Source organism: Gigantopelta aegis, chromosome 14 (assembly GCF_016097555.1).
Source record: "Gigantopelta aegis isolate Gae_Host chromosome 14, Gae_host_genome, whole genome shotgun sequence".
In the NCBI taxonomy this organism is placed as follows: domain Eukaryota; kingdom Metazoa; phylum Mollusca; class Gastropoda; order Neomphalida; family Peltospiridae; genus Gigantopelta; species Gigantopelta aegis.
The window spans coordinates 23910341-23923920 of record NC_054712.1 but is presented as its reverse complement, the minus strand read 5'-3'; the positions used below and the strand labels follow the sequence as shown (position 1 = coordinate 23923920).

General features: G+C 34.5%; 1 protein-coding gene across 3 annotated transcripts in view; it reads left to right on the top strand.

The window, feature by feature from the left end:
* Positions 1 to 6517, top strand: part of LOC121388601 (pyruvate dehydrogenase phosphatase regulatory subunit, mitochondrial-like) — a 36581-nt gene extending 30064 nt beyond the window's left edge. For all 3 annotated transcript variants that reach the window (XM_041520005.1, XM_041520006.1, XM_041520007.1), the window contains 3 exons: positions 1448 to 1537; positions 2262 to 2441; positions 4234 to 6517. In XM_041520005.1, coding sequence (XP_041375939.1) covers positions 1448 to 1537; positions 2262 to 2441; positions 4234 to 4641 — 678 coding nt within the window. In that variant the 3' untranslated portion in view covers positions 4642 to 6517. The remainder of the gene's footprint in view (positions 1 to 1447; positions 1538 to 2261; positions 2442 to 4233) is intronic.
* Positions 6518 to 13580: the final 7063 nt, after the last annotated feature.

The window sequence follows — 13580 nt, the reverse complement described above, 5'->3', positions numbered from 1 at the left end:
TAAGGTCCTTAAATCTGTGACAGTATGCCTTTAAAATTTGCATATGACCTGGTTTTTGAGGATATATAAGAAATAGAAAAATACATTTGTGTCCATTAGAAACCATTTATCTCACAACTCGTTGTTTAAAAACGTATCAAACTCACTTACGCTTGTTAAATACATTTTAAAACAACTCGTTGTGAGATAAATGGTATCTTAACGGTCACTCGTGTATTATTCTCTATTTATACAGAGCAAGAACAAAAAATGTCCTACATGCCTGATGGTACATACTGAGTACTGACAACCAGAACTGGTTATGTCCAGTGTCCACTGTTTTATACAGAGCAAGAACAAAAAATGTCCTACATGCCTGATGGTACATACTGAGTACTGACAACCAGAACTGGTTATGTCCAGTGTCCATTGTTTTATACAGAGCAAGAACAAAAAATGTCCTACATGCCTGATGGTACATACTGAGTACTGACAACCAGAACTGGTTATGTCCAGTGTCCACTGTTTTATACAGAGCAAGAACAAAAAATGTCCTACATGCCTGATGGTACATACTGAGTACTGACAACCAGAACTGGTTATGTCCAGTGTCCACTGTTTTATACAGAGCAAGAACAAAAAATGTCCTACATGCCTGATGGTACATACTGAGTACTGACAACCAGAACTGGTTATGTCCAGTGTCCACTGTTTTATGAATTTAGCTGTATTCAGTTTAATTAAACTGGTATTACTAAACCAGTTTAAAATGTATGTGTATGCGATCTTTTCACTATAACGGTATAGCTAAAACACTTCTGTATGTTGTTTAGTTAAAACGGTATAACTAAACCTGTTTAAACTGAATAAGAATGCGATCTTTTCACCATACCAGTATAGCTGAATTGGTAAAGCTAAAACACTTCTGTATGTTGTTTGGTTAAAACGGTATAACTAAAACAGTTTTAAATGTAAGTGTGAACGCAAACTGTGTTAGTTAAACTAGTATAAAGCGGAAGTGACAGTGGCATCATAGTCAGAATAAACAGTAAGTGCATCAGGCAATGGTCTAACAGACTCATAGTCAATAGTTGTTATCACGACGTCTTGCACATGCTACACTTCTGCTTTATGCTGCTATAGCTACTGCATGTGTGAACGCTCGTCATTTCCAGCCAAAAGTGTTAGCTAAACCAGTTTAAGTTGTGCAAGTGTGAACATAGCTAATCATGAGAGTAGTCCACTGTCACTTATTATTGATATTGTTTTTTAATGTAGTTCAATTACCATGGAAACTATATTGTTTCTAAAAAACCCACAAAAAACCCACAAAAAACCCAGTGAATGTGCATTTTGGTTTGACATTTCAGATATTGTGTATTTCAGTGTGCCATGTTTGCTATCATGTACTGTAGATGTGGAGTTCATTGATGTAAGTTATTATTATGAAGTATGTGTATATTTGCAGGAGATTGATGTTGGCTGTGCTAGCGGTGTTCGAGCAATGAGACTGACACACACAGGAGAAGATGGTTTTATTCTCTACATTCCTGCAGAGGTTATCTCCCTTTGTTTTTCTTCATCTTTTTGTTGTTTGTTTGTTGGGGGTGGAAGAGTCATGATTGCATATTTGTCCCTAAATGTACTTTATTCAACCATCTTCATAACCACCATACTCCATTTATTAATGACATTTTGTAAAGATAATTGAATTATGGCAGTGGTCCATAATTCAAAAACTAAAATTGCCGAGAGGATGGACATGGATTTCACTCCATCATGGTTCAGTTAAGGTGATGCGATAGCTAGATTTAGTTTCCAACAATTAATTTAATTTGTATTTATTATCCATTTTTAGAGAAATACGGTCCTTAAATCCGTGACAGTATGCCTTTAATGTGTAATAAGTATTTTGAATTTAAATTTCCAAGTTGTTTCTTAGTAAATCATAGGTCTTTTTATACGAGTTAATTGGTTATGAAGTAACACTTGGACAATGAAATTAAATAAATTGCATTTACATGCTTTTATTTTATTAGCGCACAATATTCAAGGTTTGTATTATGGAGTGCAATTATTGATAAATAGCATAACACTGATGATTATATTTATAACTTTATTTAAAATATTTCAATTTCCAAAAATCTATTTTGCTAATTTTAATGTTATAGCCTTGTTGAAATTTCTTAGCATTTTTCTTTTTCTTCTCTATTGTAGCAGATATTTAGACTTTAAATAAACTTTAATTGGAAAAATACATTGTTTTCCTTTTTGTTTTACAGTATGCCCTTCATACGTATGATACACTAATACGTGCTGGGAAAGACTACGGAGTAAGCAATGCTGGGTACTTTGCAATGCGTCATTTGAGAACTGAACAGTTTTTTGCTTACTGGGGTCTGGATCTCAACAGTCGTACAACACCCATGGAATGTGGGAGAGAGTTCCGAGTGAAATTAGATGTAAGTGTTGAACTTTTAAAAACATTTTTGTTGTGTGTGTATGTGTGTGACGTGGGACATAGCCCAGTGGTAAAGCACAGCCCAGTGGTAAAGTACTCGCTTCGTGCACGGTCGGTCTGGGATCAATCACTGTAGGTGGTCCCATTGGACTGTTTCTCGTTCCAGCCAGTGCACCATAACTGGTTTATCAAGGGCCATGATATGTGTTATCCTGTGTGGGATAATATAATATATTATAAAATAATATAAAAGATCCATTGCTACTCCATCGCAGAATCACCAAATGTTTGACATCCAATTGCTGATGATTAATAAATCACTGTTCTCTAGTGGTGTCATTAAACAAAAACAAACTTAACTGTGTGTATCTGTGTCTGCTTACGCACAGGTGTGTGTATTTCTGTATGTTTACCAATAAATATGTTCATGTTTATATTTCTGTAGTAGTGCATAAACGTAAATAAATTTGTTTGCTATTTTTTTTTTTCATTTAGTTTCTGTTATATTATATAAAGCGAATTGGCATGTGTATGTACTTTGATCTAATGACAATAAGAAAAACCTAAAGTTAAAAAAAAGGCACTCTTCCCCCCCCCCCCCCCCCAAAAAAAAGAAGAAGAAGAAAAAAAAAAAGAAGAGTAATAACGGACTAATAGTGTCTATATGCAAGGCTTTCTTACTGTTTGTGATCATTCTGATCACTTCTCCTATTTTGATCTGCACTGTCAACCACCTTTGTACTTAACTGATTCAGGTCCAGTCGACTTCCAAACACATCACACTAAATATTGCATGCAAAGATGAAATCCATAAATACAATTTCAATGGAAGCTGCTATATTTAACATAGAAGTGGTTATATACATGGTATATGTAGCTTTGGCTATTGATGGCTGGCCAGCTACATAGTGGTTGTATTTTTGAGGGAAAGTCCACCATACCCAATTTAAACTTTCACCGTGCAAAGCATAGGTTACACCTAATTTCATATAATATAATATATAATAAACTTCAGTGTTTTGTTTGCATAAAAAAAATTGCATCTGTATTCTTGTACACTGATGCAGTTTGTGTTTAGTCATATCCAGTCTAGGATTTAAGCGTATATTCACTGGGTTAATAAGACACATATTGTGTCAGTATAAAAAAAACCCACTTATGAATGAGTAATAAAAAATATGCCATACCCATCATTTATCAGTGTGTCTAAGAAAGGACTGTGGGGCAGGATGTAGCTCAGTGATAAAGCACAAACTTGATGAGCTGTAGGTCTAGGATCGATCCCCGTTGGTGGCCTTTTGGTCTACTTCTCATTTCAGGCAGTGCACCACAACTGGTAAATCAAAGGCTGTTATATGTGCTATCCTGTCTGTGGGATGGTGCATATAAAAGATATCTTGCTACTAATGGGTAAATATAGCAGGTTTCCTCTCTAAGACTATATGTTAGAATTACCGAATGTTTAATATCCAATATTCAATAATTAATAAATGTGCTCTAGTGGTGTCCTTAAACAAAACAAACTTTAACTTTTTCAGAAGGGACTTACGGAAATTGTAAACTTAATAAATTTGTCATAACTTTCAGGTTACCAGGTCTGTATTTTGTGGTAGTCTAATTTCTATGCCTGATTAAATTATTTTTAGATTGGTTTAATAAACTGACTGTAACATATCCAAAAACAGACAACTTTCAAGGTGTAAAAAAATTTGGGCACACCTTGTTGAAACAGATAAGTGCTTGCAAGTAATATGTTAGTAAATCTTAAATTCATGCTTCTGTTACGTTTTCAGAAAGGAGACTTTATTGGCCGCAATGCTTTGCAACAACAAAAAACCCACGGAATTCATCAAAAATTTGTTCAGTTTTTACTGGATGACTTTGATGTCCACGGCGACCTCTGGCCATGGGGAGGAGAACCTATTTACCGTAACGGCAAGTATGTTGGGCTGACGACAACTTGTAGCTATGGCTTCACCCTCGACCAGATGGTGTGTCTTGGTTATGTTAGCGACTTTGATGAGGATGGAAAACCACAGCTGAAAAAATACATGAATAAATGGGTGATGGAGAAAGACGCTCAGTATGAAATTGACATTGCGGGACGGAAATACACAGCAAAGGCTGGAATATACACACCCAAGTTAGCCATGTCTTCGTTTGAGGCTTCTTTTATTCCTGTACCTGTGCAACAGAAATAAGATTGTCACTCAAGTTGGTCATATCCTCATTTGAGAGATATTTTATTCCTTAATTTGTGCAACAGAAATAAGGTTGACATTCAAGTTGGTCATATCCTCAATTGGGCGATATGTTATTCCTGTACCTGTGCAACAGAAATAAGATTGACACTCAAGTTGGTCATATCCTCATTTGAGAGATATTTTATTCCTGAATTTGTGCAACAGAAATAAGATAGACACTCAAGTTGGACATGTCCTCATTTGAGAGATATTTTATTCCTTAATTTGTGCAACAGAAATAAGATACACACTCAAGTTGGTCATATCCTCATTTGAGAGAGATTTTATTCCTTAATTTGTGCAACAGAAATAAGATAAACACTCAAGTTGGTCATATCCTCATTTGAGAGATATTTTATTCCTGCATCTGTGTAACAGAAAAAAGATTGACTCACAAGTTGGTCATATCCTCATTTGAGAGATATTTTATTCCAGTATCAGTGTAACAGAAATAAGATTTTTTAAGTTAGTCATATCCTCATTTGAGAGATATTTTATTCCTGCATCTGTGAAACAGAAAAAAGATTGACCCACCCCATAATGGTGTGATTACAGATTATTTCAGTTTGAATTTGATTCTTCTCTTTGAACTGTTCACACAGACAAACTCTTGAAATCATTTTCAAATACTCTAATATGTTCAGAGGGAGCAGGGAGCAGGTCAACTCTCCCCAAAACCAACTCGCCCCAGCGGTTGGTCAACTCGCCCCACACTGTTTTGTCAACTCATATCATTACCATTTTATTATTTAATATACCGATATTTTAAGCAATACTGCAATAATGTCCATTAAATGTTGAATATGCCTACCAGCTGGAGTCCAAAAGCCTTGCCTGAATAAGCTTGACAGTTCATTGTAATAGCTTATTATTTATCCGATATTAGGATCTCCCCAATATAAAACCATTAATAAGTGGTTGTAATAGCAGAGTTTCACTGTAATATGAATAAATAAAATGACACCAAAGTTGTAGACATCCATTTTTAATTTTGTCACAATTATTTGTGGACAGTAGAGTTTGAGGCGAGTTGGTTTTGGGGTGAGTTGACCAGCATTCTGCTCAGATATACATGTATGTCAATAGCCACTCAACCAAATTAATTAAGGACCAGAAGATATTTTTGGCATTTGTCTTTAAATAGGGAAAAACAAATACAGCATCGTCCATTGTTAGGTGTCAACCGTGTGGCCTTTTTTTAAACTTAATGATTTAAACAATTTAGAGTGAACGAAATGATAAGCATTGTTATCAGTATATAATTACAAAGTTTCCACCATTAGATGATTTACTCTATTCTGATTGGATGATGTCACTTAAAAAATTAATGTTATCCTTCGAAAAAACTCAAAAGATGACATCATTATTTCAAATGAGACGTCATTATGTAAAGGACACTAGTATTAACTGTCACAAATTTGTGACTGTTACACATCGATAAATTCACAAAAAATACAAACAATTCTTATATAATGAATCTTAGCCGAATGCTGATTTTTGTAGTTTTTATAACTGCATGCAAACCAGACATTGTGCAAGATCTTTGCATGTATCACGGGTCAGATTTTACTGAAATATTTTTCAAAAGTTATCCAGGATCAAAAATTACTGAAATAATATGACACTAACAAAGACTTTCCCCCAAATCTACTGGCACTTGATTAATTTTGGGTAGACTAAACATTGTTAATTTATATTAGAGTATGTTTTTTGTTTCTTTTAGAGACTGCTGATTTTATGCAATTTACATGATTTTACTGGTGCTGTCACGTTTCATTCCAGCTGATCATTGCTCATTAGTATGCATGTGAAATAAAATTACTCATGAACTTAAGTGTCTTTGTGTTGTTTCATTTCAGCATAGACTACCAAGGTATTAAAATTTATTTATTTTTCACCTGCCTCATGAAATGGTCGTTTTGCCAGTTAAATTCTTACAGGTATTGGAATGAATTTCAGTGGTAGAAAAAAAAAAAGTTTTGTTTTGTTTAACGACACCACTAGAGCACATTGATTTATTAATCATTGGCAGTTGGATGTCAAACATTTGGCAATTTTTACATATAGTCTTAAAGAGGAAACGTGTTACATTTTTTCATTAGTAGCAAGGGATCTTTTATATGCACCATCCCACAGATAGGATGGCACATACCGTACCACGGCCTTTGATATACCAGTCGTGGTGCACTGGCTGGAATGAGAAATAGCCCAGTGGTCCCACCGACGGGGATTGATCCAAAACCAAGTGAGCATCAAGCAAGCGCTTTACCTTCAGTGGTAGAGTGCTCGCATAATGTAAGATAGTTCACAGGATCGATTACCTTTGAACCCACCGTGACTCAAGACTGGTTCATCAAAAGGTTGTGGTATGTACAATGTACTTATCTACCTGTGAGAAAGTGCTTATAAAAAAAAAAAAAAAAAAGACTCCTTGCGGCTTTTTTGGATGTTGGATGTCAAAACATCTGTACAGTAGCTTAAAATGTACTGAGGTGCAATATGTTTGTTAAACATTCTTTTTGTCACATAATTCTTTTCGTCACACAAACCTTCTATTACAAACAAAACACGGATAGTTCGTCCCATCATCTTACAAACTTGGTTTGACGTTAGAAAAAAGTAAGTGTTTTGGAAATAAAATTAAAAAACTGTTTCTGTGTGCAATTTATAAAACAATCGGCTCAGAAATAAATAACTTGTAGTAAATTTAATAGTATGAAGGTGTTCCCTGTGGGAAGGACTACAAGCAACTCAGTTGTGTGCCTAGCACAACAAGCTTAAACCATAAAATGATACAAGGGAAAAGGAAAAAAAAGAAATTCATTATTGAGAATGTAGAATTCCACATCTACATGTACACAGTCAATGGTGTTGAAAGCTGTGGTTTGTGTACATCAAAATAAAAACAAAACAAAAACACATACAAAAAATTATGCATAGTTTTATTTCACTGGAATATTCTTAGCAGTGGTCATTAAACAAGTAACAACTAATTTACAAGGTGAACTCGATACACGTTTCAAAGAAAATTCAAAACAGCAGATAGTTTTGTATTACCATGATTTACAATTTACACATTATAAAGGCAGTATTGTAAAAAGAAAAACCAAATCTGTGTTATATTGCCTAATTATACATTAAGATTAAAATAAGAAATCTCAGTAGCATTAAAACTATTTCTTAACACGACAGCATGCCATCGATTTCAGAGGCGGATCTATGGGAGGGGGGCTCCAGGGACACCCTAAATTTTGTGACAGTTAATTTTATTATATATTAATTTTCATTTTTTTTATGATCCTCTCCAAACCTCCTCCAAAGTTTCCTTGGCATTCCGCCTTAAGTCATTGTGAGCCACCTAAATGGATTTTCCGGATCCGCCACTGAATTTAATACGTTGTGAACATGAAGGTGCATTGCATGGTTATCTTAGTTTTACATCGGAAAAAAGCTCAGTCCATTATATCATTCCAGGACAGACACAGGTTAACTAAATATTTTTGTCAGTTCACAAGAATTTTTTTTTATATATAATTATATTGTGAACTTCATGCAAATATACCAACACATTTATTTATAAATGTTTAAACACATGTTGAATCTTGATTATTTTTATGATGGTTATAAAAGTCCAAAACATAACATGTTCAAAAAGGTTCTGTATCAGAAATAGACATGAATTTTCAAGACCGCTACGATATTTAATTCATCAATGCCCAGTATTAACTACCGTAGTTGTGTTATAATTCATCTATGCCCAGTATTAACTAGTTATGTAAGTGCTAAGTAATTAAGCCCAAAACTACATGTAGCTATATATATTTAAGACATTAAATATACATGTATAGTGTTTAATAAAGAACATAATTCTTTAAAATCTTGATATAACATTTAAAATAAAGAGATTTGTATAAAATATACAGTAAAAGTCGTCTTAACTTTTAAAAAACTTAAAAAGGTTACAAATGATGTAGTATTTAGTATAAACTAATGACAAAATAATGACCAAACAATCAAAATGATAATTTGGATATAGATTATATTTAACTGATTACTATAAGAAAAATGCCACAAAAAACCTACATATTGGCAGAATTTGTTAGTACACAGCATCTACTGAAACCTATTCTCAATTATGTACACCTATGGTAAACCATAATGTGATAATGACAACTTTAATTTATATGACACACACATATGCACAAATACAGGCCACACATATACACACACATGTAATAACAAACATCAGACGATGGCCCGCTTTTTCAAGATGAATAAGAGGGAAAAGTATGAATAGCAGAACACTGATATTTTCCACAAAAGCAGATTATTGTATTGTGTACTGATGGTGAAATTTTCATTTTCATATATGGCTTACTTTTAAAAAAGCAAATGATGCAACATGTAATTTTTAAAAATGCTATGCTAATACTAATGAGAACTTATTCAACATCTACAGTATATACTGCCAATGATAGTCTATTGTCGCACAATTATCATTTCACACAGCCCCCAATTGTTTTTTAGGATAAAAAACACTTCCGTATTCCTTATTCTTTATTCAAATATTGTTTTTATGTCCCCTAACTAGGGGTCTCCACAAGTACTCGAGTACTCTGGTCCGGATCGAGTTTGACCCTCGAGTACTCGTGTCCAATATTTTGGACTCATGGAAGCCCTACCCCTAACTGCAACCCCATGGACTATCAATATGGGACTGTCTCTCCGAGAAAGTCGACAGCAGTTGTGCAAACAATGTCACTTGTGGATGTTATTAAAAAAGAAATCTCAACATATTGGTGGTAAAAGTAACGCTCTTAGAAGAAATAAAGAAGTGTAGTTCATCCTGTAATAAAAGATACAGTATGGAGTTTTACTGTTTAAGAAAACAAATGGTGGGTCAATTAATCATTGTTTTTAGTACGTACAGTAGAGGTTGAGTAGGTATAGCATTCTTTTGATCATCAGACACCATTTTAAAAGGTACTTAAAAAAACCCAACCACATTCACCATCAATACACAAAACAAAAAATTGGTTTTGAGCAAAATAAGACTTTTTTTTTTTTGCATTGTACACTTTTCCCCGATATTCAACTTTAAAAAGCAGAAGGATTTTTAACATATATTGGTGAAAGTATACATACTTCATAAACTTTCATCTTCAATACTCTAGTACTGATTGTAAACATTTTACCCATTTTTGATCAATCGATTTTGATCACCGACATTCAACAACTGTTAGTACATTGTACATATGAGAGAGAGAGAGAGAGAGAGAGAGAGAGAGAGAGAGAGAGAGAGAGAGAGAGAGAGAGAGAGAGGAGAGAGAGAGAGAGGAGAGAGAGAGAGATAGAGAGATAGATAGGGATGGAGGGAGGGAGGTGTAGGTAGGTTAGAGAGGAGAAGAGCCAAGGCCATTATAAAATAAATTGTATACATGTATTTTCATCCCCGTCCACCCCAAGGATAAAAACCCTCTCCCATTTTTATTTTTTTTCATCCAATTTTTTTTTGGCAGCACCCCCCCTCCCCCCATCCAAACCAGTGTCCTACCACTAGTATATCAAAGATCATGGTATGTGGTGCCCTTTGCAATTAATGGAGAAATCTATCAGGTTGTTTTTTAGCAAATTGCATCCATTATGCAATGATTAATAAATCAATGTGCTTTTGTGGTGATATTAAAACAAACTTAACTTTCAAGTGTAGTAAAATTTTGACCCCAATTAAAGAATTCAATAATTTTCTAAGGTATTCTATTTCTGGCACATTTTTTTTACAGGATATTTATCTTGTTTGCAATCAAGACATTTTAAATATGTATACACCTTGGGTGATAAGAGACATCTATGCATAGTTTGATGAGTAGTTAAACTACTGGTAAAATGCAGACTTCTAGAAAGTGTGATTTCCCAATACCTAGTACAGTGATTTCCAAGATATTAAAGCAAATGTATGTAGATCGGAAATCACTGTACAGTTTATGAGGAAATCACACTTTCTGTAGGACAGTGATTTACAGGTGTTGTTAAGGCACATTAATATCATTATGCTTGTAAAACTGGTCACAGAGAAAAGGGGAATGGAATGTATGAAAATGTAACATTTGATATCATACATAGCTCATGGCCCAAAAGTGAATCCTGGATCAAGTTGAAATGGGGTACAGGAAAGTGCAAATTGGGCTTAACAACTGGTTATTTCTTGGGTAATGGAAATGATATTCTCAGTACATCAATTTTTAAAGCATAATCTCAATGGTAAAAACTTTACAATAGGGATTTTATCTAAACATTATCATAAAAAATACATTCCTTTTTGTTTTAACTGAATGAAAAGGCTCCAGGCCTGCTGTCATCTAAAACACCCATATAAAAATAAAAGTACTATCAAGGTCAGCTCGAGCTACTCACGATTCACTAATATCAAAACCTATATTAGCTCGGCCTACCAACCGTTCAAAATTGTGCCAAATTCCCTCGATCAAAATTGCGCACCCTTTTCTCTTTGGCATTTAACTGCTCCATTCAAATTCCATAGCACCACCACCACCCATACCCGCCTGTTACCGATTTGATCGGGCTGCTGGTGCTCCCTTGCACCTGCCAGTGCAGGCGGTCCCTCCTCTCCCCTCCCCCCACCTTTCCTGTCGTGGACGGAGAAGCCGGCCAAGGCCGGCTCTTGTGCCCACGACAGGCATGCGTTACAACAGCTTGTTCTGAATGTGCACGTAAAACCCTATGACATGACATGACATGACATAAGGTTAGCTAAATTATCGTTATCTGTCCCCCACACCCACCACTGGGAGGTATCACTTATGTGTTGCATCTTAAAAGGTTACAGCTAGCTATGAAGAATTGGAAATGAAATACATGTAGGTTCACCAAGATTAATACACACTGCTAATGTCGATACATACAACTCCCATTATAGAACCACCAGGAATAAAGGCTACCATTCTTCTGTATACATTTCATTTATTTTACAATATGTTAAGAAATAATCTCCCCTAACAGACTGGTTTTCAGTTCACTGAACCCCACACCGGTTTCAATCAAGACATTTCAGATACACTCATAAATGCTAACTAATACTGTGCAATGAACTGTGTGTAGTGCAGGCTTGTATTTACACACTTTGTAATAATGTATTTTGATAATTAAGTTATCTATTTGGCTAATATAGGTAATAAATGTTGTGATGAAAATGCCATAAGACTACTAAAATGTGAAATCAAACATTCAACATTCAGCTTATCAACTTAATGCTAAAACAGACTAAAATACACTGGAAATTACAGTCTTTGTGCAAAAGAACAGACCGACTGTAGTCTAGTGTATGATATATAGCCATATGTAATGGGAGATGGGAATCTAAAAAATTACCTTTTAAGAACAAAAGTTCTCTTTTTAAAACCAAGCTTTAAATTCAAAAGGTATCGTGTATTTGATCATCTCTGATACAAAATCAAATAATCCCATAAGATCTTTGCACTAGAATATTCTACATCAACAGGGGTATATGCAAACAGTTTCTAGGGAGGAAGTGCATCATTTAGGAAAGGCATAGATGGCATTGTTTCAATTAAAAACAAATAAATTCACTTACTGAATTTTTAAAACAATTGTTTTTTTTATACTTCAATATTTGGGGTTAGGGGTGGGGATGCAATTTCCAACATGTCTACCCTCCCCCCGGATCTGATTGTGACTGAGGAGTATCTGACCACCCCTTCTCAAATAATATATTTTTGGTTGGATACCCAAGGTCTTTAACCTTCCTGATTGCAAACATCAATGTGAATGTGAATGTTAGTACCTGTGTACATGTATTATATTAGGTTTTTATATACAGTTAATATTCAAACGCAAGAAATGTCCACCTTATCTTATCAATGTACAAAGTATAATCATACTGGTAAGTATTGCTGTTTAAATAGAACGGGAATTTAATTATATACAGCTGAGAGTCAATTGTTTTCATTTAGATATTCCAGGAATGAACACAAAAGATATTCACCCTATCTTATCAATGTATAAAGTATACTTATACTAGAAAGTATTGCTGTTTAAATAGAACGGGAACTGAATTATATACAGCTGACAGGGTATATGTTTCTGTTTTAGATTGGATATTCCAGGAATGAACACAAGAGAGCTATCTCAGTTACTGATAGCGGGTGTCACACAAACAAACACTTCCCATCCATACCTTTAACAAACAAATTTAAAGACAAAAAAGCTGTTAGAAGATTTGACTGTAAGTAATTGAGTCATTACATTAATAGCAGCAGCTAAAACTTTCATGTTGTCTAAGACCCAAAACCAACTGGAGATGGGTCGGGTAAAATTGGTATCAATCGGAAAAAAATAAAATAAAATAAAAACCTCTGAGTCGAATGTGACAAAACACATCAGGTGTGTGCTGACATGAACTACATGTACATAAAGATTATTACATGAGCTTGTGTGTCATACCGATTTTACAAAATGAGTGTCAGGATTTTTGTATTACTGGAGCAAGAGCAAAGGTAATACATAAATCCTGACACGAGTTTCGTAAAATCAGTAGGATTCACACGCGAGTGTAATAATTTCTTTATTATCCATATTATCCAAAATATTGTTTTCATGAATAACAAGCTAGGACCATGTCAAAACGTTTCAAGCATATTTTGATAAGCGTTTACACTGGGGAAGGCGCATTAAGTTATGATGTTGCTTCACAAAATTACATCATTCGTTGTGCACTTGAAATCATTATGACACACGTGGTTATATTTCCCTGAATATCTTGAACTATGTGGATAATAAATGTACTTATCTGACAGCAGATGGCATAGAACCATGTGTCATATTTTGACACTGCCAGACTCACCAGACACAGACACAAA